The 26,332-nt window shown below is 35.4% G+C and overlaps 2 protein-coding genes across 7 annotated transcripts; both read right to left on the bottom strand.

Moving 5' to 3' along the window:
* Nucleotides 1–157: 157 nt before the first annotated feature.
* Nucleotides 158–14,598, bottom strand: LOC101246893 (uncharacterized). 5 transcript variants are annotated; one of them, XM_010318191.4, is made up of 15 exons: nucleotides 13,162–14,598; nucleotides 11,012–11,059; nucleotides 10,521–10,602; nucleotides 9,283–9,436; nucleotides 8,700–9,088; nucleotides 8,232–8,415; nucleotides 6,809–6,910; nucleotides 6,395–6,718; nucleotides 6,224–6,307; nucleotides 5,976–6,134; nucleotides 5,120–5,203; nucleotides 3,526–3,663; nucleotides 2,486–2,598; nucleotides 1,825–1,988; nucleotides 158–521 (listed from the first exon to the last, which is right to left on the bottom strand). In XM_010318191.4, exons 2-15 carry the CDS (start codon nucleotides 11,052–11,054, stop codon nucleotides 418–420), a joined length of 2,124 nt encoding a protein of 707 aa, XP_010316493.1. In that variant the 5' UTR covers nucleotides 11,055–11,059; nucleotides 13,162–14,598; the 3' UTR covers nucleotides 158–417. The 5 variants fall into 5 exon arrangements, with proteins under 5 accessions (XP_010316493.1, XP_019067914.1, XP_069149877.1 ...); XM_019212369.3 differs by lacking the exon at nucleotides 13,162–14,598 and adding an exon at nucleotides 12,416–12,533; XM_069293776.1 differs by lacking the exon at nucleotides 13,162–14,598 and adding an exon at nucleotides 11,313–12,530.
* A 1,441-nt stretch (nucleotides 14,599–16,039) lies between these two features.
* On the bottom strand, nucleotides 16,040–24,864 carry LOC101267189 (uncharacterized). Of its 2 annotated transcripts, none has more exons than XM_004232543.5 (9): nucleotides 24,303–24,864; nucleotides 24,028–24,092; nucleotides 23,359–23,470; nucleotides 23,153–23,276; nucleotides 22,853–22,933; nucleotides 21,608–21,946; nucleotides 19,607–19,773; nucleotides 18,694–19,520; nucleotides 16,040–17,880 (listed from the first exon to the last, which is right to left on the bottom strand). In XM_004232543.5, exons 1-9 carry the CDS (start codon nucleotides 24,641–24,643, stop codon nucleotides 16,406–16,408), a joined length of 3,531 nt encoding a protein of 1,176 aa, XP_004232591.1. In that variant the 5' UTR covers nucleotides 24,644–24,864; the 3' UTR covers nucleotides 16,040–16,405. The 2 variants fall into 2 exon arrangements, with proteins under 2 accessions (XP_004232591.1, XP_010316494.1); XM_010318192.4 differs by having other exon boundaries at nucleotides 24,329–24,807.
* Nucleotides 24,865–26,332: the final 1,468 nt, after the last annotated feature.

Here is a 26,332-nt window from a genome sequence, read left to right as displayed (position 1 = left end):
TTGAGCGCGACATTTAATGAATAGTAAAAATATTGTTCCTTTAATCCCACTTCCATTTTCCGTTACAATATTTTCATTCAGTCTACTACCAAAAAAGAAAAACAGATACTTACCTTACTATCTTCACAGTAACGGGAAAAGAAAAAGCTACTAGCAGTTATGCATATTTGATTTGTGATCAAATAAGTATCAATCTATGTGTCTTTGATTTACTTGTACTAGTTGAAACTTATAACTCAAGACAAGTGTTCGGTCATAGCACATCTCTCTGATATAAGGTGTACAACAAAATAACATATTTCACTATGACCTCTTCCCAACATATGACTGTACTAACAAAAAGCCGCTGCATATCGACAACAAATACATACGATAAAGATACCTGCACAAGAAGAAACGGCATGTTTCAATGTAATACTAACTTTTCCTACAACTCCTTAGGAGCCTTTTACGTTTCTGTGCAGGTGATTTTTTTGCTTGATCCTCATCCATTGAATGACTTGAATCATTCTCACCCACGTCTGCATAAGAAACCAAGAGCAGAAAATATGAGAAAAAGAAACAACGTGTGTTACCTAACAAGCATTATCTTGTACATGGAATGTCTGCAGACTGAAAGTTAAATCTCGTTACAGTCAAAATTCTCATTACGTTGATCCAGTTAAAACAAGTCTAGTGCAAAAGTAGAGGAAATAAAACCATAAAAAAAATTGCACCCCATTAAAGAGCTGGAATGTTTCTTTGTTTCCAGCCCAGAAAACTGAAACCGTTAACATTAAATATCCTAAATGTTTCCTTTACTTCAAATAACGAATATGGATGTGGACTTTAAGAAAACTAAAATTAATGAACATTATCCATTCCAGATTTTTCACCCTGCAGAACACCTCAACGAACATTGATATCTTGCAATAATGCATCAGGGAGGTTTTTCAAGATCCCACGGCAACTCACAAAACAAGGGATATACAAAATGCTCTACCAGATTCAGATTGAGTTATTCACCACTGCCTTAAGGCCAGCCAATCAAGTGGCTGACAAACTTACTATCTTGAGCTTACCCTCTGGAAATGAGAAGACTTATAACTCTCTTGATAGCCTCACAAGGCAAATGAGAGGTTTACTACAACTGGATAAAAGGAAGATCCCTAGCCTTAGTGTTAGGAAGAAAAACCCTCATGAACTGGTATTTTCATGATATATGTTGATTTGTACATTTTTGTGAAGCTAAATTTTGTAAGGGAACTGCTGAAAGAGATCTTTTATCTCTTAGATATCATAAAAGGGGAATCTGTATAACATTTCTAGTAGAGCCCAGATTTGAGTTTCTGGTACTGAAGTGTAAGCGATTGGGTCTGTCCAATTCCTTAGTCTCTTTTGAGGAGGTTATGCTTCATATACCCCTCACACATGTAGGGGTCTAGACTCTAGCATAACCCCCCAACAAGACAGTGGCTGCAACTAAAAACAAAACACTAATATCATGGGTCAACCCTATAAATAAAACTTAAATGACCATCTAAAATTATATATCCTCAAGCTGCTTCACCTAGACTTCGGAAATTTATCTAATTAAGCAAAAATCACTTCAACATGCACTTCTCACCAGGAAAAAGAGTAGCTAAACTATTATACTGTATACAATGTTACACCCACTGTTTACAGGAAACAGCACTTGCTGCGCTGCAAGTAGCATTTCATTTTCTTTCTTTATTATTTGTTGTTTGTCACACTGCTAAAAACACTGATGGCATAATATAATAACCACTCATCTCTAGCTGCAAACCAGAATAACTAAAGAAGTGAACAATTTCAGTGTCATACTTTTTGATGTCCCCACAGCTTGTCTGGAGAGCTTGCGCTTTATCTCTTCGGGATCTTCAGTGGAACTGTATCCCAGACGCTTGCTGGATATCGTTATCACTCCAGGTTCAACTTCCTGCTCTGATCTCTCGCATTCCCCGTTAAAAGGTTTCATGTAACAGAACCTATAGTAATGTTAAAACAGGATATACAGAACAAAACATTTAGTGAATATGAGGCAAATACTTTTTAACTAATAAACATGATGACAAATTTTTGTACATGAGAAAATGTGAAAAACAACAGCAAAACAAATTAACTATTATAATGACCTAGTGAACAAGTAGAACTTCACTGTGGAATTCAGACAAGAAAGCAAACAATATAGCAAAACTGAACACAAACAAAATAAATATTATCTTGCAATAAATCAGATTTTCTATAAAAGACCACATTCCAACGGAACAACATATTATCTTTGAATTCCATAATGTATGTTCTTGGATGTGCATTACAAGGGGAACATAATTAGGAGATGAGAAAGAGGAGTAATTTTTTCAGAAGTGAAGTAATCTCTATATCAATTTTGTCATGAATCTAAAATTGTGGGTAACTATCAATTTAGGAAATAATACAGTAACATCTGTCAATTAAGTCCAGGGAAGTCAGATAAGACTCTTACCACTGAAGTGGTAAAGTCTTGCTGTTGAAGCCATGGCTCAACATTCTCCACTTTCTACATTTGTCACACTGCACCCACTCGTTGTCAGGTTTGTATACACCACTACCTGGCTTCTGTAAGAAAAGAAAACCCATGTTTAAAATTGGTGAGAATGCCATCTTTGACAAAATGAACCATCAACTCTAAAATCTAAAAAAGCAATAGAATGACTTGAGAGAAATCGGAGAGATCCCTTCTCCCTGCTCAGATCAGCTCAGAAATGCCAGAAAAGCTATATAGTGAGTGTACTGACATTTCAAAAAGGAAATCATACAAAGAAGAGGATTAATGGTACTTTTTTCAATAATATTTCTTGCAAGGCATCAACATGACATGAAAGTAAAGGCGTACTGCTGCCTATGCAGGCAGTAGTTTGGATAATCATACTCACAAATTAGTATCGAAATATTACGCATGAGGCAGAAACATTTGAACACTTTCCTCATGCCTTATTTGTTATCAGATGGACCACATAAAATAATTTCTGTGCTACACGCCTCTTTGTGGGAATGGACAATAAATCACTTCATCAATCTCCAAAAAGGGGAAACCAACAGCGCCATTAGCGATGATTCCTGAACCTGAGGCAAACTTGACTCTAGTACCACTGAACTTTTATTTTTTCTTCGAAGGTTTTATATGCCTTGCTTAACCGAGTTTACTTGCCCTTTCAGATCCAGCTCTGCTAAAGAAATTATTTTGTTTTGGTTGCATGAATATGACCACCATTTTATCCTTCAAATTACTCCCACAGAACTCATATCATTAGTCCTCATTCAAAGTTGATAGGGTGGTTTTAAGTCATTAGATTGCATCCCCGATATTAAACAAGTTATCCCATCAAAACTGAGCAATCAATGATAAAGTTGAAGAGCATACCAGCTTCAAATCCATGGCAAATTACAATAGCCCATAAAGAATAAAATCACGATTGTGATGGGGGAAGGAAGAAGTAGCTACGGCAAATAAAGTTATACTAGGCCAGTGTAGTGAGGAAGTACCAATTCAACTTTATCAACATGTTCATCCAAGTATTTGTCTGATTTCTCACCCAGCCACTTCTCCAATTCAGCATACACTTCACAGTCCTGGAATCCTTGCTTATTGTTGTGCACCCAAACATGACCGTTATCTTCAGCCTGTGCCATGAAACATTATTTTGAAAATGAAAGTGACATGGTATATGTCTTATGTACTTCTTTTATCATAAGGAATGTCTTATAAAAAGTAAACTGAAAGGTTCTTTGTTAAAGCATCACTTTCTTTACAAATATTGTCAGTAAATATTCAGTTCCTTTTCTAATTTTAGTAAGAAAAAACTTTTATTGATACATCAAGACAGCAACTACGTCACAATCCAAACTGTAGATGACCCCAGATCCAGATAAGTTGGTTGTGAGCCACCATAAAAATAGTTAAGTTATGATGAAAACTGACGAATCATAGCCCACATCAACTGGTATAGAATTAAGGATAGTTGATTGATATCAATTAATATACCTCAAGAGGGTGTCAGATACACAAAAGTATTATACTACAAGGATATTTTAGAATCGCAAAATCTACTGAACTATCAAGAAAAAATGGTATTTCCTCTCTACACCAGAAAACATACCATCATAAAATCAAAAAATTCTATAGTAAAACATTGATAGACAAAAATAATCTCGATGTGTTGGTACTTGCAAAACATGTTACTTCTCACATGAATTCATATTATTAGTTTGTTAAGTGATATAGGAGTCTTCCAGCTCATCAAAGATATCTCGTGTTTGATCATCATTAAACTTGAAAGTTTGAACTGTATATGTAATGATTTGATTGCTTTTGGTCCCTTTACTCTGGCCAGTAATTTCTCAAGCCTTCCACCGGCTCAAAGTTTAATCGCTCCAAGTCACCAACAATTACCACAACCAAATCGTCTTCATAATTTCTTACACTCCTCTTTTACTCTTTATCTTACATATTTGGAAACATTATAATGTAAGTCACTGTACTGAACTTCTTTGATACAGAATTGCACGCAACTTGGTTTAGTAAAACTCTGTTTCTCTAGAGACTAAGCAACAACAAGAAATCAAGTGAAATCCCACAAGTGGTGTATGGGGAGGGTAAGGTCTCTAAAACTAAGCAATGGAAATGGGATGTGAGAGTTACATCTAAGAAGAATCAAATTAACTTTAATGCAAAGTTAAATAATTTGGGTATATAAAGTTCATCACAAGTTTCAAGCACTTCATGTGAAAGAGGGCAAATTCTCATATGCACGGATATTGCAAATTTCCCTCATTTTCAATAGTTGAATCAGAACATGCTTTGTAAAAATATCCTAGGGCTTAGGTGTGACCTTTTAAAAAGTTGAAGGGACTCAAAATCTATATTCTAACGAATATACTCACTCAATCATCATTTTAGGGAACACGGCGAAATAATACAACACATTACTATAATCCTTTTATTTATAAAATTGTCTAGGATACAGAATTTTAAAATTGCAATGTTATCGCTATGTAAATTTAAATTGAAACAAAAAACAACATATTGCAAAAACATCATCAACTTGAAAAAAGAAACTGAAAGGAAGAGAATATTCACCATTAGATTTGTGACATCAATAACACCAATGACACCACGACCTCTATCTCCATTATGCATCATACTCCCAACTCTCTTGTAAGCCTTTGAAAGAATAACCATGTCAGCTGCTATATTATAGATTGTCAGCTAGGCAAGTGATTTCCCAGCCAAAAGTAGACATAAATCCTTGTATATTCACCCACTTTGTTGCAAAAATAAAATGATCTTTTTCGTCATTTATTTTCTAGGAATCTAAATGCTAGTATCTGGATCTCCTTGAGTCAATAGAACCTCTTATTGACTTCAATGAATTTGGAGTGAACGCATAGGAATCAAGATATGGATTCAGCAATCTGAATTATTGATATAAGACGGTTCTGTTGTCACAACCATATCCCTCTTCATCATAGACTACAATTTGAACTCAACAAGAGACTAAAACTGGGGAAAGAAAATGAGTAAATAGTCCAATTCATCCTGGAATTTTCCAAGTAACTAACAATCATTCAATATCAAGCCATCTTGACCTTCAAATCAAGTATATGCTGAAATATACGTACAGGAAGGTATATTAAGAGGAGGTGGATAATCAAATGTCAGCTTCAGGAATCCCAAATCCTTACGATCAAGTAATACTGTCTAAATGGAAGTCATATTGTCACCCATCAAGTAATATAGTATAAGAGTACTACTGCATATTTAAGATCATAACACCTTAAAAAGTCACAAGTTCATTTTTTGTAATCAATCATATTTTCGTTTCAGAGAAATGGAAAGCGGAATCAGAATGAGATTATGAACAACTATCAGCAAAAAAGCCAACATCTCCTTTCTGAAACTATGAGGAAGGCAAGAATGAACGTCCAATGCTTACCTCTATTAGACGTCCATGCCAATACAAAAATATTCCACAATTTGCTTCTTCCCATTCCAATTGATTGCAACCCAGAGTAAGCTGAACCGGTTTCCCCATTATAGTACCATTTTCCACAACAGTCCTGTTCAGAGATCTTGCTAATGGTCGACTTTTAACCTATTAGAACATTAAAAAAAGAATCAGTTTCCAATCTTATTAACAGTATAGACAACTGTTACACAAAAACGAAATGTATGTATAAATACCTGTGATTTTTGGACATATATTTTTATACGTGGATCAAGAAAGATCACTTCCAAATAAGATCTAAGTGAGTAGTCCAAAGGAACCTAAAACCAATCAATTGTAACTTAGGAAAATGAAGAGAGAGAGAGAGAGAGAGTGTGGAATATAAGTTATAAAAGATGTCAACCAACCATTTGAGTCATCTGGCCTGGACGAGCTCTGACCCGTTTAGAACGAATGAGAATATCGCCCTGATGGAAGGAGCTCCCACCAGTTATTCCAGACTCCCATTGCAGGCTATAATTGGGTCCCCACTTCTCCAGATTCCAGATATATATATGCGTTCCTGTGCCATCCTTACTGAACAGACCTACTTTTTGACCAATAAAGTACTTATCAAACGGTGAAAATTCCTTAATAGCTTTCAAATTGTGTTTGAACAAAGTCTCATTTTGCTTATCCAGCTCCATAAATTGCCCATATCTGTAGTAGCTTACAATGGGTATCTCCAGATTCTGCAGCATAAGAATGAGCAGATAAGATAAGCACTACTGACGAAAATTACAACCAAAAAAAGAAGTCTAACAAGTTCATCTGGTGAATACATCTTTTCCTTCATTAAGTGTCTGGGAAAGGAAAGCAATTGATCTAGAGTTAGTAGTCTGTGTCAGAACCAATGCATCTTTCCCAAGCTTCATTGCCCCAGTCTGCACAAAGAACATCAATGGAACAGAAACATATCATGTTATCAAAAGCTATCAAGAATCGCAGCTTAAGGTGAAACCTAAAGAATCTCAAGCAAAGGAGATGCATCTATATGCCAGCACTGCATTACAATCCAACATCACTAAAAATGAGGAAGTCATTATCATTACTTACAAGATTCACATTCCCAAGTCCTTACAGTTAACCATGAAGCTTGTTACCAACAAGCACATGGTTTACAAGTCAACGGCATGTATACTTTGTGCAGGATCATGTTTTCGCTTAGCATTCACAAGAATCACAACTTTTTGTATACAGATTGTACGCATGTTGCCATGTTGGTACCACCATATTGCCAAATTATTAATTAAATTAAATTGTATCATTAATTACTGGAGTCGATATGGAGCAAAATTTTTGTTTTCATCTGTTATTTCAATAGAGGCGTGCATTTAGTCTGATAAATCAGTTTTAGTTAATTCACTCAAATTAGAAAAGTTTTTTGCCATATAACTGTAAAAATGAATTGTCATATTCCTTTGTTTAATTGAGAGGAGCTTGTTCCTCTGAACGATTCTTACTTAGGCCGCTTCAGTTTGCACTAAAAATAGCTCAGACTTTAGACCATTATGTGCATTTGTTTACATTAAGATTAAGATTTAAACACTTGATTTTTTTTATTTTTTTTAATGACAAGGGAAACCCGCAGCCGCTACCCTTTGGGCGCGAATAGGGTAGAACCCCCCGCTCCTATGTAATAGCTCGTAAACCACATAGGAGAAGTTACCCGCAGTAGGCAAGCCTGGTGAGACGAGCTCGACCCAGAAGGCAAACCCCTTGATTTCGCTGGCAAGGGGTTTCAAACTTGAGACCTCCAACACGGAAGTCCCAAACTCAAACCACTGGGCAACCCCGAAGGGTGATTTAAACAATTTATTGGTCTGAATAGGTCTTAATCATTAAGATCTTGAACAAAATCTTAATATAATTAAGAGGTATTTTGTGTAAATCATTTTCACTATATTCCGTACACAATCACCAGCCTTTGAGCTGGACAAGATGAGAAGTGAGGTAGATGGTTTGGGCATGTGAAGAAAAGAAGCACATATGCTCTAGTGAGGGAAGTGTGTGAGGTTGGTGGTGATAGGTTTGAGGGGTAGAGGTAGACAGAGAAGAAACTGGAGAGGTGATTAGGTAGGACATGATGCACCTTCGGCTTACCTAGGATATGACTTTAGATACAAAAAGTGGGAACAAAACCATGATGACAACAGATAGGGACTTTGAGAGTTTCACATCTTGTGCATGCAGATATTAATGTACCTTAAAACCAATTCCAAATCTCCCAATACGATTAGGGTCATCTGCATCAGGTTGCTTGTGTCCAAATGATACCATCTGAAGCATCTCCTGATGGTTCATTCCACACCCATCGTCTATAATGCATAGCATAGGAATTTCTCTGCCAACCACTCTTGAATATATGATGTCAATAGAAATTTCCAACCTGTCAAATATCCAATCAAAGCAACGTGAAATGAGAAACTATGCAACTTTAGTGCACAACCAAAAAACTGGTAACCTCTGCCTTCCCCCACTCCCCACCTTTCTAGCCCAGCTAGAAGAGAGAACTGCAAGCAAAGTAGAATGATCAAGTAGAAGGAAAAGGGGAGTACACAAACAAGAAGTTTTTTTCTAAAAAATCATGGTAACAGTACAAAAAGGGAAAGGCAATTAAAATAAGGAAGCCAGTAAAGAATCATTGACCAGGAAAGTGACTTGTCTACCTACTTAGTTGCTTTGGCGTCTCTAGAATTGTCCACAAACTCCGCGATTGCTCCAAAACTCCAACCAGAATGGGTATGACCTAGAGTTTTCAAATAACTAGGATTTGCATGCACAAAATTACTCTCCAGGGAGATATTCTGTACATTTGTTTTTTCAGGCCTTCCACTAACTTTGGCTGACAAATCACAAGTTTGGGCACCTATAACAGCCTCTTCATTGCAGGGAGAACAAGCATCCTCAATCACATGAGAAGTTGATCCAGAGGCCTTACCTACAGGACATTCACTTGGTTTTTCCCTCTCCCGGTAACAAGCAAATGTATAATTGAATGGCGAGCCTTCTTTGGGAGGAAGTATGTAAAATTGAAAGTGCTCATGTTCTCCAATAGCGACCTTCAATAGGAAAGCAATACAAAGATATGTATTGGATAGATAAATAGAATTTTCAAGTAAAATGAACACCTAAAAATAGTAAGTAGGAAACAAACATTAACTGCACTTTTTTCTTTTTCTTTTTTTTTTTTTTTGGGGGGGGGGGGGGGCGCAAATAATCAATGCAATAAGGTATCAGGATTCTAACAGGTTACCTTTTTGTATTTCTGAAGAAAACCAAGGAATGCATGCCACTCCTTTTCCTGATGAGAATTTTCTGGAGAACGGCGTAACAAGCAGCGGGATAACTCAGAGAGGAAGTCAAATTTGTCTTGTCGGAGAATGTGTTTAATATTCCAAATAGAAGGCCTGCATTTCAGATTAGTGCACATTATCATTTGCATCAATCGAGCATTTAAGTGAGGGAGGGTAGAAAGCCTCAGGACGAGTAATGCATTACACAGTCGATAACTTTAAATCTTCAAAAGAACAACCAATGATTTAGATTTAAGTCAAGAAAAGAAATAAGATCAGTTAAGCCTTGTTACTGTAGAACATGAAAGTAATCAATCAGAAATCAAGTTTCTGCTTTTAACACAACTTATCATGATAACACTCATGTGTCACCACGAAACAATCTTTTCTCAATTTTTTGAATGGATACATCATTTTCATAATTATTTTGATGGATATATGGTACCTTACTGCATACTTGAATTGGATAAACAGGTTGTATTTAAATTGCATCAAAGTTTACAAGGGAAAAGTGACTAAAACCTCTCCACATGCTTTTGCTTAATGTATGCATCATTTTGCAGAGGAAGAAACATTAGACCATTTGGAGATAGGACTGTATAGATAATTGAATTGCATGGCACAGAAGATGGTCAAGAATATGATGACATGGTAGTAGCAGAAGAAAGAGAAAGAGTAATTTGAGGAATCTGCAGCATCACTTAGTTTTAGAACTGGATCATGCAGTAGATATTAGGAAAGAAAAGATTAAACTAACAAAGGTGAAAAGCAAAGAAGAAATTCTGTTGCCAACAAATTCGAAATCTATTTTTTTAATAATCATAGAGAAAGAAAAAAAACATGTTTGCCAGTGACAAATAACTCTACCTCAACAATAACTACCTACCATCGGAAAGTGGAACAAGAAATTACTTTAATATTGGAATGAAAAGCTCGATGTATGCCATATAGAGAAAAATGCTTCAAGAAGGAACTTCCAAGTTTTCCATTGAACAAACTGCTGAATTTTCTTTTTTGATGAAAGAAAAGAAAATAGAAGTTGATTCATGACTAAAACTGGAAACTTATACTAGCAGATAAACATCACATCAGCACATGATGTACCATAAAAGTCAACATGACTTAGTAAGAAAATATGCATGAGCTATTCAGAAGGTGAAACTAAAGCAGAAGTGCAGGGAAAGCTGGCATTGCATACGTATTGGCAGGTGGATTGAGACACTGTGTTGAGCATATGATTTTCCCATCCTTTTTCACCATTACATACTGTTTGAAGCGATCTACAAAAATAATTTTAGTCAGATAGACACTGGGAAAAAAAGTAAATGAAATAATAGGTAGTATTTTTCTCAACAATATATTTCAAGGGAAAAAAGAGGAAACAAAAGGGAGGAATTTGGTAATAAACTGCTCTTTAAATATAAAGAATCAACGAGCCCAGTTTAAATTTCCAACGTATTGATGACCAAAGCAATATTGAATATCACATGATCATTTATTTCTTTTATAAATAACATCATCAGTGGCTCTCAGCACTAAGTACTGGTACACAAAATACATCCATGATTTCTCCTGACCATGCAAAAAATAACATATAACATGATAGCCGATGACAGCTCAAAAATTATAACAAGAGAACAGATTATCGAATTAATTTCTTCCCTTTTGGATTGACAAAAAAGATTTTACCTTCGAATGATAACTCGTCCTCCGCGCCAAGATCTCCCATCATAAAACCTAGAATAACATACCATGTAGCAACCATAAGGGCATTGATTTTCAGGAAAAAAGATTTCAAGCCTGATACGTTCAAACATTCATAATATCATAAAAGGCAAACTGAAGTAACTCTACAAGTACACTGTATAGCTACTTTATGTAGATGCAGAAGAGATAAGCAAATATAAAGCACAAACTAGATTACAGAATTGCTCATGTTCAGACTTCAGAATTCACAATAGTATCTCAATACCAAAGAGAGCTCCCTAACTTGGAATTGACCACTTAAATAGGTGAATAATTTGCTCCTTTCATTTCTCACGTGCATTCTTTTTCTATGATGTTGCTCAGTGTCCCAGAATATGAGGTGGAACCACTCAATATTTGACTTATTTTGTTTCAACTTGTTCTTTAAAGTGACCAGACTTAGATCAGACAGGGATAAATTTGCTAGTTTTCCACTTTTCAATGCCTTAATATTAGATGATAGATGGCTTTAGAATAGAGAACTAGATTTGATTCGGTTATGTCCGATCAGGAAAAAATTATTTTATGCATTTGTTCCAAAACAAAGAACCAATTAGAAGGGTGAGCCACCAAGTAAGCAAGCAAAAGGGGCACCTGAAGAAGCTAAACAAGGAACGGGCGTTATTTTTGTCAATTCCAACTAAGAAGATGCTGTTTCATTTTTTTTTTAAAATCTCTGGTGACTAAGGCAAAGTAGAGTTGTGGATCAAGTGATCAACCAAAAACAGAAGAATTCATTCTAAAGAAACGACACTAAAATCAAATTATAAAGCTCCTATATTACCAGGGAACAGATAAAATATCTCCCTAACAACGGAAGTGAGTTCTTATAGAACAAAGATTGGAAGTGTAAGACCCGGGATCCAGACTTGGTAAGGAGGAAGAAAACTTTTGGCTGACGCATATACAGCAGGTGAAAACATATAATTCAACAGATTGGCATTCCAGTGTTCAATGACATTTTTTCCCAAAAAAGAATCAACGAGAATGTATGCCTAAATTATGGTTTAACAAAGGGTTTTCAAACAAAAAAATTATGTTGCACAAGGAAGTATGACATTATACCTGAATAAAAAATTTAACTAGAAAATATAATTATAATGAGTTCATCCGGCAAATAAAACAAATTCAAACATAATAGACTTGATTTTACGGTAGACAAAATTATAGACTATTAAAATGTGGCTTTGGCTTGAGAAGAAATAAAAATTAGTTCACTTTTGGGTGAATGTAAATGTTTTAAATCGGAGGAACAACGACTCCGGTTAAAGATTTATCACAAGATGAAACAAGAAAAAGTAAGGAAGAGAAGGGGTCTATAGAAATTGGGAGGCAGGTGGCAGCCACCTCTGTACAGAACAAGATTTATTTTTGGGTGTGTGTGTTTTGAGTGGAGGATTATGTATGGACATCTTCATCCTTGGAATTCCTCCAACTTTTATATCAAAGCTACTGCAACCCCAAAGAACTGTACCCCTTTGTGAGACTACAAAACTTAATACAGCAATATTAGCTACAAAATATGGACAAATACATTGCCAAAAAGTGGAAAGTGACGGTCAGACATAGTAAGCTTGAAATTTTTCATGAGGTGGTCAGCAATAATAAACCAAACTGTCAAACAATAAATGCACATCACAAGATATGTAGTACAATTATTCCACCAAATAACAATAAATACTCAAAGCTCGATTTTTTAAGTCCAAAATTCCATCTTTAGTCCTGTAGGAATGCTGCTTGTTTCTTAGGTTTAACAATGCAAAACTTATCCGTGAACCAAACTTCCAAAAATTAACAAAAAGATAAGTGATTTTTTGATACAGGGGAAAAGTTGAAAGTTACACAAACTGAAAAATAAACACAACGTTACCATCATCAAACTCTTCCAACACAAACCTTACACCGTACATTGTAAAACCTACTTCAACAAAGCAAGTCACAGAATCCACACTATTTTTCTTCCCGTTTCAACCGAAGTCAAAACCCTAGTAAACAAATTGGACTATCCAAAGAAAAAACTATTTTCATGTGTTTGAGTAACGATATTCACTTACTGAGGAAACGACGGGCATTACGGAGTATGAGGCACTTACCGGCGGTCGATTTTACGTCGGAATATTGGCCAAACGGCAGAAGGGAATGTGTATTGATCGACTCAGACACGCATGCAACGGACGGAGGAGTTGATGGAATATGAAAAGGCTAAACTTTATAATGTTTTGTTTTGCGAAAATAGCAAAAAAAAAAATCATTATTAAAAATAATAAATATCCTACATTCTTCAAATGTAAGAATATCTTTGCACGAATAACAGCATCTCTAGGTACATTTTTTCAACATATAGAGAATTATTGAGAAAATTATATAAATGGATCATAAAATTTAAAGAAATTACAAGTTTATATTTAAATTAAAAGTATTTTTTGAAATATTCATTCTCTTATAAGTAATTATAATTCATACCCTCATTCATATCATATACTATATTGATATTACTTATTAGTTAATGATACTATAAGAGTGTGTATATTATATATAGGAGTGTTGTTCTGCTATCATAAAGATTTCTTGTTCAGACTTTACTCATTATTCAGTGATACTATAAGAGTTTATATATAATTTTTGCGAAATTATCAGCCTTAGAGATGTATACATACGTGTATATATATATATATATATATATATATATATATATATATATATATCGATTTAATATCAATTTAACGAAATTATCAACCTTAATGATAGCAATATAATATATGATACTGATTTAGTATCGATAAGAGAAATTAATAAGGAAATATATGGTGTAATTATTTAGTGGAAAATTAGGGCTATATATTTGTAATTTTATGTTTTGAGCTATCTATAGAAAACATATCTCCTAACATGTGTTCTTCAACCAACGTTGAGTGTTGTGCATTAAACTAAAGTTTCTTCAAATCATAAAATATTGTGGTATTTTAGAGGAGATACAGACGAGATCGAATATAATTGGAGAATCAATGAAGATTTTATTGCAGTAAACTTAATTTTTTTTATAAATTAAATTATATATTTGAATTTTAATAGAAATTAAATTTGTTATGAAGTTTCAATGAATTTTGGAGCAAGAAAACCAAAAGGTTTCTACTCTCACCTCTCCTGCGTAAAATTACTATATTGATGTTATTTGTTTTGATTTTATCTTACTTTCATATTATTTATAATTCTATTTGTCACAATTTATGACACATCGAATTTCGGGATTCATATAAGTCTATCTCTGATCGTAATTTTTTCATATATTTTTTAATTATTTTGAATTATCAATTATCGAAGCCTATAGTATTTTATGTAGTTTACAAATATATAAATTTTTATTTTTTAAAAATTAAAAATTCCATGAGCGAATTATCGATTAAACTTAAACTGTTTAACTCTCAAAAATGATATGTGACACGTAAATTAGGACAGAAAAAGCATTCCTTATCTGAAGGTAACATTTTCCTTTCCTTGTGCAGTACCTTCCCAACAAGATTGTACGATATCTACACATATCAAGATACTTTTTTATCAGATAATTATCATTATGAGAAATACTATATGAGAGTTAAACTACCTACAAAGTGAATATATTCATTCATCCCTAAAGAAGTTGATTTTATTCGTTCTCGAGTTGTTTGATCGATTATTTCTTCAAAAAACTGCAACTTGTTTACTATAACCAGAAGTATTGTAGAATTGTAATCTAAAAATTGCTCAATTTTTAATTAAAGATTTGATACAAGTCCTAAAAATATAATCATGATTTTTTTACTGTTTTAAGCCAATAGTTTTCGACAATAAGATTTCTTTTGTTAATTATATTCTTTTGTTTTTTAAGAAATCCTGAACTTACACAAAAGAATCCACGTAAGACCCAACAAAATAAGTATATTTTTCTCATGCATTCTATATATATGGACTACATCTCTAAATCACCCCTATCATATTCAAATTACCAAAAAAAAAGTTATTACAGCTCATACATTTCCTTAATTACAATAGGGACAAGTATGGATTGTAAAGTTTGTTACATACATCTTTACTAGCATTAGCTTAGATGTCTAAATCATCCATAAGTAATATATATTTAATTACCAGAAAATGGTGTTTGTGGTTTTTTTTTTGGGTGGACACCTAAAAGCTAAGCATAATACAAAATGTGTTCTTTAATTTTATTTCATTTTATATTTATGTCCTTCAATTTTAAGTATGTACAAGTAAACACTTAAATTTGTATAAAATTGAACAAAATAAACACGCACGTTCTATGTGACATCCTACATGATAATTTGCATCATACGTAGTGTCCTATGTGTATTTGTGTCACATAAAATTAATGTGTCTACTTGTTCAACTTTATACAAGTTTAAGTGTCTATTTGTACACACCCAAAATTCGAAGATATAAATATAAAATGAAGCCAAGTTAAAGGGCATGTATATATGTATAATGCCTAAAACTATAGGGTTGTTTGACACTATAGGTTTCTATTTCTCTACGGATGACAATACATCATATTCTTTCATTTGTAAGATAACTTCACTCTATTTCTGACAGGCAAAAGAATTTATTCAACATGTAGAGATGCTCCTATTCTTAGGTTGTTTTCTTTGACAGTTATCATATTATCTCGTACATTTCACCCTTCCAAATTTCACTGATAAGTAATCTCCGTTTTTTAACACAGGTATAAAGGATAGTGGATATTATGACGGAGAGTACAATATGACTATGAACTATTGTTCCTTTTGCCTCCTAGTCTATGTTAAAGGTAAAAAAAACTTTCTCAAGAGATGAGACTGGATATTCTTTTTTTTTATCAGAGCCAGTAACCATAAAGTTTTAGAATATTTGCATCACCAGAGCCAAATAACCAGTGCCACCACAAAGAACGGATTACGCTCTTCGTAGCTGGTTTCGTATATTGTAAATGCTTAGAACACATTCTCTGTAGTATTTGAAAAATAATTTTATGAGCAGCAAAGTTAGTGTGCCCTCCTTAAAAGGTCAGCAACAAAATTACATGATTGTACATATAATCAAACGGAAGAGAGCACATTAATGTACTGCTTACAAAAATCTGTGTCTCCACCAAAGACTCCCCGTGGCAAGCATCCAGTCAAAATGTCATGCCAGCATCTTGAACTCATACATTGTGTCCCCGGATCCAAGTTCAAAACAGTGTCAAATCCACAGGTGAGTGCATTCCTCTTATAGTGGCTTCAAATAATCCAGAAGCATGCTTTCTTATCATTAAGCCTCTTCGACTAATCAGCCTCAAACTTAAACTTGAACAACTTTTTTAGAAACCTATTCGGCTGCAACAGATTCCACTCTCATCTCTCCAATATCCTTCAACCCGAAATGAGGCTCAGATGGGAATACAAACACTGTAGAAGCTGCAACTGAAGGTTGAAAGCCAGCTGAGTATCGTACTGAGGTCAATGTAATTTTAGGAAGCTGCTGAAAACCTGAGGCAAGTGGTACAAGCTTATAACTAAGTATGTGCTCAGACTTTGGCAAAATAAAAGTCGTATCATTATGAGGCCCTGATAAAACAAAACTCTGTGAATCCGCTAAAGAGTATTCGACCTCCTGAAGAAACTGTGTTCTGTTAGTAATTTTGATGGAGTATGTAAATGGATTTCCAAGAATAGCATGAGGGGGACAATCTAGACTCACGATCAGTGGAGGTTGCTCCACATTTACATCGGGCAGACTATGTTTCGTTAGAACTGCAGATGTTGTGCTACAGGAAGTCAATCTTTCTCCATCTCCATGATCCCTTCTCCATCTCAAACACACAATACCCATGTTTAGCTTAGGAAGATTAACCTCGGGAGTGACAGCAAAAACCTGTTTAAACTCTTCTCCTGCCACAAGCAACACATGTTCTTCTGGGTTCTTACTCTTAGTTTTCACATCACAGGTGCTAGCATCAACTGCCTCCACGGACATGGACAACAAGCGCAAAGGCACCTCAGTGCAGTTCTTAGCACTAACAACTAGCATACTTGTTTCATTCAAAGGCAGAGATGGTATTTGGTCAGAATTGGAAGCTGGTTTAGTCTTTGACAGCAGCAGTGGTTCCCTCCGAAACGGCAACATAAAGTGATGGCTCATCACAACAGCAGTCTTACCTTCAATTTGCAAGCTTTTGTGCACATGAGCTCTCTGTGAGCTAAGTTCAGGACTTTGAGGAAAGTAACCCAGTGACACATAAAGCATGATAGGCTTAGGACGGTTCCATCTAATTTCTAATTTGCATGACCACGACTCTCCCTCATCCAAAAATGGGACCGAAATCAATCCAAAAGAGGGCTGGATTTTTTGAATGTTCTCTGAATTAGCTAGATCTTCACATTCTCGTCCAGATATTCCAACAAGTTCTACATGAAGATTATCTGATGAAAAAGATTCTGCCTCCCTTGGACTAAGCAAGCCACCACCTCTTGTATCAACAAGGTTGATTTTCAATTCACCAGAGTGAACACTATGACCCTTTGAGGTGATAATAACAGGAACAATAAAACTCTCTCCGACCAATGCAGGGCCGGACGAATCTAACTTTAGATCCACTTGTGGGTCTGGTTCTTCAACTTGGACAGCCTTCTGACCAGAGAAAGCCAGACCAGGATCCTTCATTGGTATAGTTTGCATTATGTCTTCAAATTTCCATAGGGGTAAATCACTCATGGAGGCCGGACTTTCAGCTCGGCAACAGATAGTAAAATGTTGACCCCATCTTGCAGTTACATATATGCATTCCAGCTTTCCGCTTTGCTCTGCATCATTCAAATGTTATGCCACTTTAAGATGCAGTAAAAAAGCATATTTTAATTAAAAATTAGGGTGGATAGCAGAGTATTATTATGTAAAATGCTTTAATTCAGTATTCTCCTCAGTGAAATACTCAGTTTTGATCAATGGTGGTCCCACTGGATTTTTCTCACCTCAAAAAGGAGTTAGACAATGAGATTTCCTCTCTCTTTTCTAGTTTATATTGACAATGGAAAGATCAGCTTCTGGATAAACAACTACAGTGGCAGTGGATTAAGTGTTTCAGTGTGGGCAGAAGCTGGAATCAGGACTCAATGGGATGAGGTGGAATTTGGAAAGCCTGAACAGTGTGGTCTCTAATAATCAAATGGAAGAAGATAGAAAACCCAAGAAAAATCAACCTGATGAGGGAGGCGCATAGTCAAGAAACAAGATCCAATCTGGACATTTTACACATCTATCATGCGCACACTGGCAAGTTCAACAGAACAGTTAGAAGGACTTCAGACGAACTTCTCACTTCTTATGGAATTCAAATGACGAGACACAAGTTTCATTTGATAAATTGGGACGTGGTCCATTAGGTAAGAAAGGCTCAGAGTAAAAGATTTGATGGTCTTATCAGAGTGTTGTATGGAAGTTGTTTTTGAGGTCTGGGAACGAGAAATAGGCATCATAGATGATTTCTTGGTTAATTATTAGGGAGGAGGAAGTTCTGTCCAGGGGATGAATATTTACAGTTTGACGTGTTCTCCAATCAAACATGAAATAGTTCATGCTTGGAGTTGCAACAAGTAAAAGTTAAATAATCAGCTTACCAGGTTTCACGTTGTATGTGAGCCGCAGCCATTTGTTTGTGTGAAGTTCCAGGGTGGGAGCTGTCTCCACTCGACGACCAGGCTGCAAACAGGATATTGCAGCTAAATGGGATCTTTGAGCATTAACAATGACAAAGTTACACTCCGACTGATTAAATTGGATTTCTAATTGATCAATTTCAACGTTAAGGGGCAGTTGAGATAGAAGGGAGAGGGTAATCACTGTTTCTGCACCAGGCTTAACTACTTGTTCATGAAAAGCAACTGAAGCAAGAAGAACTGCTCTGAGGGGACTGACAAGATCAATCTCAAGATAAAGGGGATTATCAGCTGTTACTCTCAGGCTACTGTTTTCTTCAGTAGATGCACTTTCTGATTCTCCTCTTATTACTGAAAACACTTCATTGTGTATTATTTCTCTCTGGGCAAGACTTGCAGGCCCAGCCGGGCCACAGTCTCTTTGACCAGCCACATTAGTAGATACTGGCAGAGCAGCCATTTCAAGAGAGTACTCAATGAAATCTTTCACGAGAGCAGTTTTCTTTGAGCAGTCTCTGAGGTAACCCAAGACATTCCATAATAGAGTAACCCAGCCCTCCTGTCGATAAAGACTAGCAACATTCTCAAAAACTTCTTTTGCATTACTATATTCATCTACTGTGAAATATTCTCTAGCCATTTGGAAACCGCAGTAGGCAGCCATCCGAGAGGCTTTATCATTGTTGTATGCTTCAAAAGATTTTTTTAGGAGAGCAATAATTTCATAAGAGTCCTGCAATCTCTTTCCTTCAGCCAGAGCATAACGGGAATAATCTTCATCACTAAGACTGCAAATATACATGTGGAGAAAGTATGGAGAAGTAAGAATAGAAATTCCTGAACTAATTTACTAGAAGGAAATCACCACACTCACGATTGCATAATAAATGCATCTCCAATCTCCAGCAGTTTTGCAAACTGACCAACATAAGAAGCAGCTATCACAGAATCGGCATTCCCATCAATCTCAACAGAAGTTTCAGACATGGATAGCGCAAGTTCAAGGGAAGAACTCTTTTCCTTCAAGTAATGAGCTGCTAGCTGTTTAAAATAGAGCTAGATAAGCAAGCATATGAACAGAGTCGTATGACTTGCTATAAGGATAAAGCAGGTAAAGTAGTACTTAAGGATATACAGTTCAGCTACAGATGGGGCTTTAAGCAAAAATTAAAAATTGGAACATGGTTGCTGGCAGCTTGTTTAGAGAAAGAATACCAAAACAGCTCCTTGAGGCCTAAAGTTGATGGATCTCATCTCCCCATTCATTGTCATCTTAGTGAGGGAGAGAGAGATAATCAAGAAACTAGGAACTTATTTTCATTAATACTGGGCAAATATTCAACTACATTAAGTTAGCTTTTTTCCAACAATGACATGATTCTACAGAGAACTGGTGAAACCTGCATCTGCTATGGGGAAAAGCAGTGCGATATGGTGTAAAAGAAGTTCCATATTACTTGGTTCTAGCTTCTCAAATTACGACTGTCTCATACCTAATAGAAATTCCAATTTCCAGGCAAATGAAAATGTCATTTGCCTTTGATGTGGAGGTCTGGAGGAGCTAACTAGTAATGTCCACTTCCATATCCAGTACCAAAAAAATTCTTCCAGGAAAGTTAAGAACTTGAGTTTTTTTTTTAAACGGGTAACGACAAAAAACAAAACTTGAGGTCTGTTAGTATTTGCAACAACTGTCTAAATGATGGGAACTTCTATGGGAAGATGACGACCAAGAAAGGTATCTGTTTTAATGGAGAAAAGCGGCTAAAGGTTATTTCCATTTTGCTCTTACGTAGTTGTGGTTTTTACATTTTGATAACAAAGAAATACCTGAGGGCCAGTGGCAAACGATACACAAAACAGTGGATAATAGGATCCAAATCTGTGATGTACGCCTAACGCACACATAACAAGCCGCGCTTTTACAACTAAACCAAAGCTCTGGAGTCTCTTACATAGTTTAAGAGCCTAATTATTGTTCAACTTTAAGGAGCTATAGGCTAGCTATCAATTATCATCCACCTTTTCTACTTACACTGGTGGTTGACATTCAAAAAAAGAAAATGTAATTTTCAAGATAGCTAAATTGTATCTCCATATGTACTGCTCTATAGGTGTGACATTACAATAAATGAAGGTGACAAGAGGAGAATATATAGACCTAAATTACATGGAAGCAGCTAATTTCTTGATGAAGCAATGTAACTGTCTCGAAAGACTTACAACCTCTATGGAACAATCTAAACTTGACTAAGGATCGAACATAATGAAAGTTACAATTTATAGACATAATACCACCTAATTTTTTATTTTATTTTTTTATGAAGCAATTAGTTTTATAGCAGGCATCAAGTAGATGCATAATTGTTACAAAAGCTTAGTAGCAAAATGTCAGCTCTCCTTTACATTTTTAATTAAGAATCAGGGAGCGGACATAGTTCAGAAATGAATCAGGGCAATCTAGAGGGGATAAATAAACCCAACTATACAAAAACATGAGGCAGTTAGCTTTTAAAGATTGGTAGGTAGTCAATATTCCATCAAAGCATCTTCTATTCCTTTCGTTCCAGATACTCCACAATACCACATAATTATAATTGAATCTTGTGGTCACACTTAAATTAGATCCTACGTTTTCTATTAATTTTTTTTGTTTTGATAGACTTGCATTAGTACAAGGATAAGTGGGAGATTTAGAAGACACACTATTTTAGAAACTCCTAACGGAAGGGTCTGAAAAGAGCAGAAAGAATACATAGGATTCATATAGCAGACTCCAACTAATTTGATTGAGGCTTAGTTTATAAGTCATTTGTGTACTAATCGAACACGCGAACAACAATAAATGAATAGCTTGACAAGAAAACTATCCAACCTGGAAGTAATAAGCTGAATGAAATTCCCACTGCGTTGCTCTATCAGAAGCTTCTGAAACCAAAGTGGAAACATGCTGAGCAGTGATAGAGCTTGTCTCTAGTAATTCAGCAAATACTAGAAATTGCCGGCTTAACCATTGCCAGTGAAGGAAAATAACTTCTGGTGCTCCAACAAGCTTCCTGTAAGAAGCATAGTGCTGGCGGAACCAGGCAATTGCTTCAGCAAGTTTTCCACCATGCATCAACAATGTACAAATCTTGAAATGCAGTTGCTCTGCCACACTTTTGATCTCAATCAACCGTTGAATAGGAGGCAATCTAGTTGATGTTGCAACCATCTGTATCGTTTATAGGTCTCTATTTATAAGAATCAAAAGATGCATAAAATGCAATATATGTTTATGCAACAGTTTAAGGCTTCAAAGCAATTAATCTGCTAAAACTCACGCAATCTGCTAAGTTACTTCTTACTAATGGAACTATGAACGTATCTTGTTCATAAAGAAGTTGGAACTGGTAATGACAAGTCATCCACCCTTTTATGCAACTATTCCTAAGAGAAGAAACATTAAGAAAGTAAATAAATGAAAACCTGTGCAACAATAATTAAACCCGAGAAAGGAGACACCATTTATCTACTGCAGTCAGCTATTCCCACGACATAGATGGAAATGTACCCATCATGTTAGCTTCTTTGGATTTTTTATTTGGATGAGATGGTTCCTTTGGATTTTAAAGATAGTCAAACATAAATGAAATAAAGGAACCACACTCAAGTAATAAACTTGGTTCTGTTGAAATGCGCAAGCGAAACTCTAACAGCTCAGATCCAATGATAATAAGTGGACAGGAGTGACAATACATCTAAATGAACTAAATACACCTACACATGGATGAGAAAGAAACAGAAGAAGTTTTCCATAAAGTTTCACCAATGAGTCTCTTCAACATTATTAGAATTCGCTCAAATGACCACACTCATGTAGACTAAGGGATAGAGGGGTTCTCGGAAGCTCCAGCACTTTGTCTCTTTCATTTACATTCATTTGGAACTGACTACACAACAATCATCTTCCTAAACAAAGAAATGGAAGAGCAAAAGGAAGCTACACTCTGTTCTCAAAAGTTCTTTATATCTCATCTCTTGGTAATGCAAAGTATTTCACCTTGTCTAAAATGCAGTAAGACTCTATCAAGAAGTGGTCTCGAAATTCTACAGGTCAAGCACACTACTATATATATACCTCTCGCACAGCGTGATAGGCATCCTCGTACAGCCGTAATGCTTCAACCCAATCTCTGCAAAATTCTGCATATACAGCAGCCTGTCACAATGTTAAGAAGAGCATAATCATTACATAAGCAAAATTCCAGGGAATAATTGAGAAAACATAATAAAGGGCACAATAACTAGTTTCTAGGTTAGTATATAAAAGATAAAATGTGAAATAATATTATAATGCTGTATTATACCACCAAGATTAGGTAATGAGGAAACCATACTACAAGGACAACACATATTGAACTTCAAAGGGAACCCTTACTTTGAAACAGCATCGAATATTCAGCTCAGCAGAATGGAAATTTTTCCTTTCGAGACGTGCTTTAATTCTTCTTCCTTCCTCCTTGTAATAAGAATTGGCTAATTCTGAAAATGTGTTTCCCAACCTGCAATAGGTATCTCAAATAACAAACACCACCGGGTTCTGTAACTCAAATTTAGCTATAATATGAGAAATAAAGTGCATGCCTGATAAGGGACTGTTGAAGTTCTGATTCACTTGGAACAAAGGTGATAAGATACTTGGAGTCCAGTTCTGCACGCTTTCTGAGAGCAATCATACGGTCTTCACTTAAATCATCTGTTTAAAAGAAGCATCACATGTGGGTCAAATCCTCAAATTATGAGAAGATGGGAGCTGAATAGGAGAAAGTTGACATAGGAGAGACCTCCCACCAATAGAGATAAGGGAGAGTCAAATATAGTTTAGTTATTGTACTCATTCTTTATCAAATTTCATTCATCTCTCGTGTCAAGTACCAGTAGCAGGGAAAGAAAAATTACAACCCATTACTTGATATATTTGCAGTAACAAAGAAAATAACATGCCTGAGTGCCTCTGAATATGATGAACATAATTGCACCCAACTAATTCATTTGTTTCAACTTACTGTGAATTTCCTTAGTCTAATCAATTATTTCTAAATGTAGCTTAGGAGGTTAACCTAGCAATCGAATGAACAGTAAAGGTATTGGAAGTTAAGATGGAACACATATTCGAAAAAGAGTCGAAGTCTATTCTTGTTCTATTAAAAATCCTCCACATGAAAATATTCCAAATGTAGCGTAGTCCGATCATGCAAGAAATCTATAAACAGATAGATGGATCGTAGACAGCGGAATGTGTAAAAGACTCACCTTTAGAATTTGATGGAGCAACAACCACCACGACCAATTTTACGTTCCTTCCGCGTAATACACCTCTGTTCATTTAGCACACTATCTTAAGCAACTCTTTTAATGAATATTCGTCTAAAACCAGTATATAACCGTGTTTGATAAGATGGAAAAGGTTTTTCCCTAACAGATAGTGCAACGGAACAGTGGAAATGATCCAAGTACTACATTTTTTTTTTGGAAACAATTTAACTCGCATTGCGAAAAGTAATTGGAAAAGGACAAAAGAAGCATACTTGAGATTTTCAAGATCGGTGCAGACCTGAAGCCACTGAGCTGGATCGCCGGAGACGTGATCGGAGTTAAAGAGAGCTGCTACAACTGCCGGGACTCTAGTTCGATGTTTAAGAAGCCAATCCTTCTTTAGGATTCCGGCGACAGGTGGAGGCGGAACAGAAGCGTCCTTTGAAGGCTTAGCGAAAATCGAGATCTTGGAGAAATCAGGCAATGCGAGAGCATTAATAGGCGGCTGCTCAGAGTGAAGGTGAGTTGTGATTGAAGCGTGAAGCTCTGGACATCCTACAAGAGATACTAATGCCACCGGCGGAGTTCGGAGTTCTTCTGAATACTCCTCCATTGCTTTGAATGCTCCGATTCCGATGCCCGGCGAATTTGGAGTTGCTGATAATGGTGAAGAGGTCTGGAAATTGATTTCCGAGCAGAATTGAAGAGATCTTGGGAAGAGATGGGTGAGTTGTCGGACCGAGTTTGGGGACTCGGCTGGGTTTGACTCGCGTTGATTTCAGTTGGGAGTTGGGACTAAGGGATCATGTTTGGATTCTTGACTTGGGCCGGTCCATATAAAGTGAACCCAGCCCAATGAACAAATGTCTAGTACCAACTTATTATTTTTTTTAAAAAGAGTTAAAATTAAAGGAATCTCATAGTGTAACACAATAATTACAGCCTATCTCTAATAGTATACATTTTATAGAAAATTTCTTAAAAAGGCTGTCCTTTGATACATGGCTATCAACTGATACATAGTAATTGATACACAGTAAATAAATAATTGTATAGATAAAAAAAAGTGAAAAACGTAATAATTAATTTTGTTATTTAAATTTGCTTAATTTACGGCTAACTGATCATAAAGACTCCAATTCAATAGGTAATTGTTCACAGGTTACAAGTTTCAAATTTCAAGATTATATCATCTATATTGAATAAAAAAAGTTTATGAACATCTAGTGAAAAAGCGACAAAGACGAATTAGATTTCTGTTATTTTTGGCTGCAACATGATGAATGTATCAATTTTACTGAGGCATTCAGAAATTTGGGTCAACGAAGTGCAGTATGAAAGTTACAAAAGCGATGGAATCGTTGTTGGGGATTCAATGTCATTTTCGAATCTCAAAATTGCAATTGCAGCCGAGTTGGATATCAACGTATCAAGGAAAAACATTGAAATTCCTTATATTATAGAAGGTAACTCGTGTCCGATAAAGGTTAAGAACGACATGGGTGTTAAATTAAATTTTGTGGAAAAAAAAAAGAGCCAGGATTTGTAATGTATCTATTATGCATTGAAACAAGTGAAAAATTTAGAGATAACGTACATAGCTTCGATGGAACATGTGGAGAAATTACATGTGCAGAAGGCACAACACAGGATACACAAGCTCTGGCGATGGTTGAATCAAGAATATGTGATTCTTATGATATTTCAGAATTTGGAGTAACAAATTACATAATCGATTCAGAAAGTATAGAGGTGAAGACATGTCAGATGTATAAGGATAAAGCAACACTCATAAATGTGAAGGCGAAATATAAGATAAAGAACAACTTCAATTGCAAAGTAAAGAGAATTGATGGACAAAGGTATGGGAAGTGTTTGAAATTTTTAGATCTATAAAGGGTGATACAATTATTATGTTTTAATGACCGATACATTAGGAACTAAAATATACTGTGATTATATTTTTTGCGTAGATGTTGAAAATGATTTTTGGTATTTAGAGTACTTTTTGATACATTTTGTTAACAGTGTTGTTAAGATAGTGTTGTTGAAAATTGTTGATATATTGAATTAACTATGTTGATACTTTAATAAACTACTGCTGACACAATCATAAAGTTGATACTAAAATACACTGAATTATTGTGTTGGTCTTTAAAACAGTTGATACATTCGTGTACCTCATTATTTGATTATTTTAAACATTATTTGTCGTATATATTATAAGATGTAACTGCTATATTTATTAATATGTTAAAAAATTTTGTACAACTATGTGTTGTATGCTTTTCAGATGAATGTG

The sequence above is a fragment of the Solanum lycopersicum genome, chromosome 2 (assembly GCF_036512215.1).
Source record: "Solanum lycopersicum chromosome 2, SLM_r2.1".
Taxonomy (NCBI): domain Eukaryota; kingdom Viridiplantae; phylum Streptophyta; class Magnoliopsida; order Solanales; family Solanaceae; genus Solanum; species Solanum lycopersicum.
The sequence above is the reverse complement of the archived record's forward strand: the minus strand, read 5'-3'. Positions and strand labels throughout refer to the sequence as shown.

Coding starts and splice junctions, on each gene's coding strand:
- LOC101267189 (XM_004232543.5), bottom strand. CDS start 24,643: ATGGAGGAGTATTCAGAAGAACTCCGAACTCCGCCGGTGGCATTAGTA. Junction 21,947..22,852: donor CCTATCACGCTGTGCGAGAG/GTATATATATAG, acceptor TAAACGATACAG/ATGGTTGCAACATCAACTAG. Junction 17,881..18,693: donor CACATACAACGTGAAACCTG/GTAAGCTGATTA, acceptor TGAATGATGCAG/AGCAAAGCGGAAAGCTGGAA.
- LOC101246893 (XM_010318191.4), bottom strand. CDS start 11,054: ATGATGGGAGATCTTGGCGCGGAGGACGAGTTATCATTCGAAG. Junction 9,089..9,282: donor TTCTTCAGAAATACAAAAAG/GTAACCTGTTAG, acceptor TTCCTATTGAAG/GTCGCTATTGGAGAACATGA. Junction 522..1,824: donor AGCTGTGGGGACATCAAAAA/GTATGACACTGA, acceptor TTTCTTATGCAG/ACGTGGGTGAGAATGATTCA.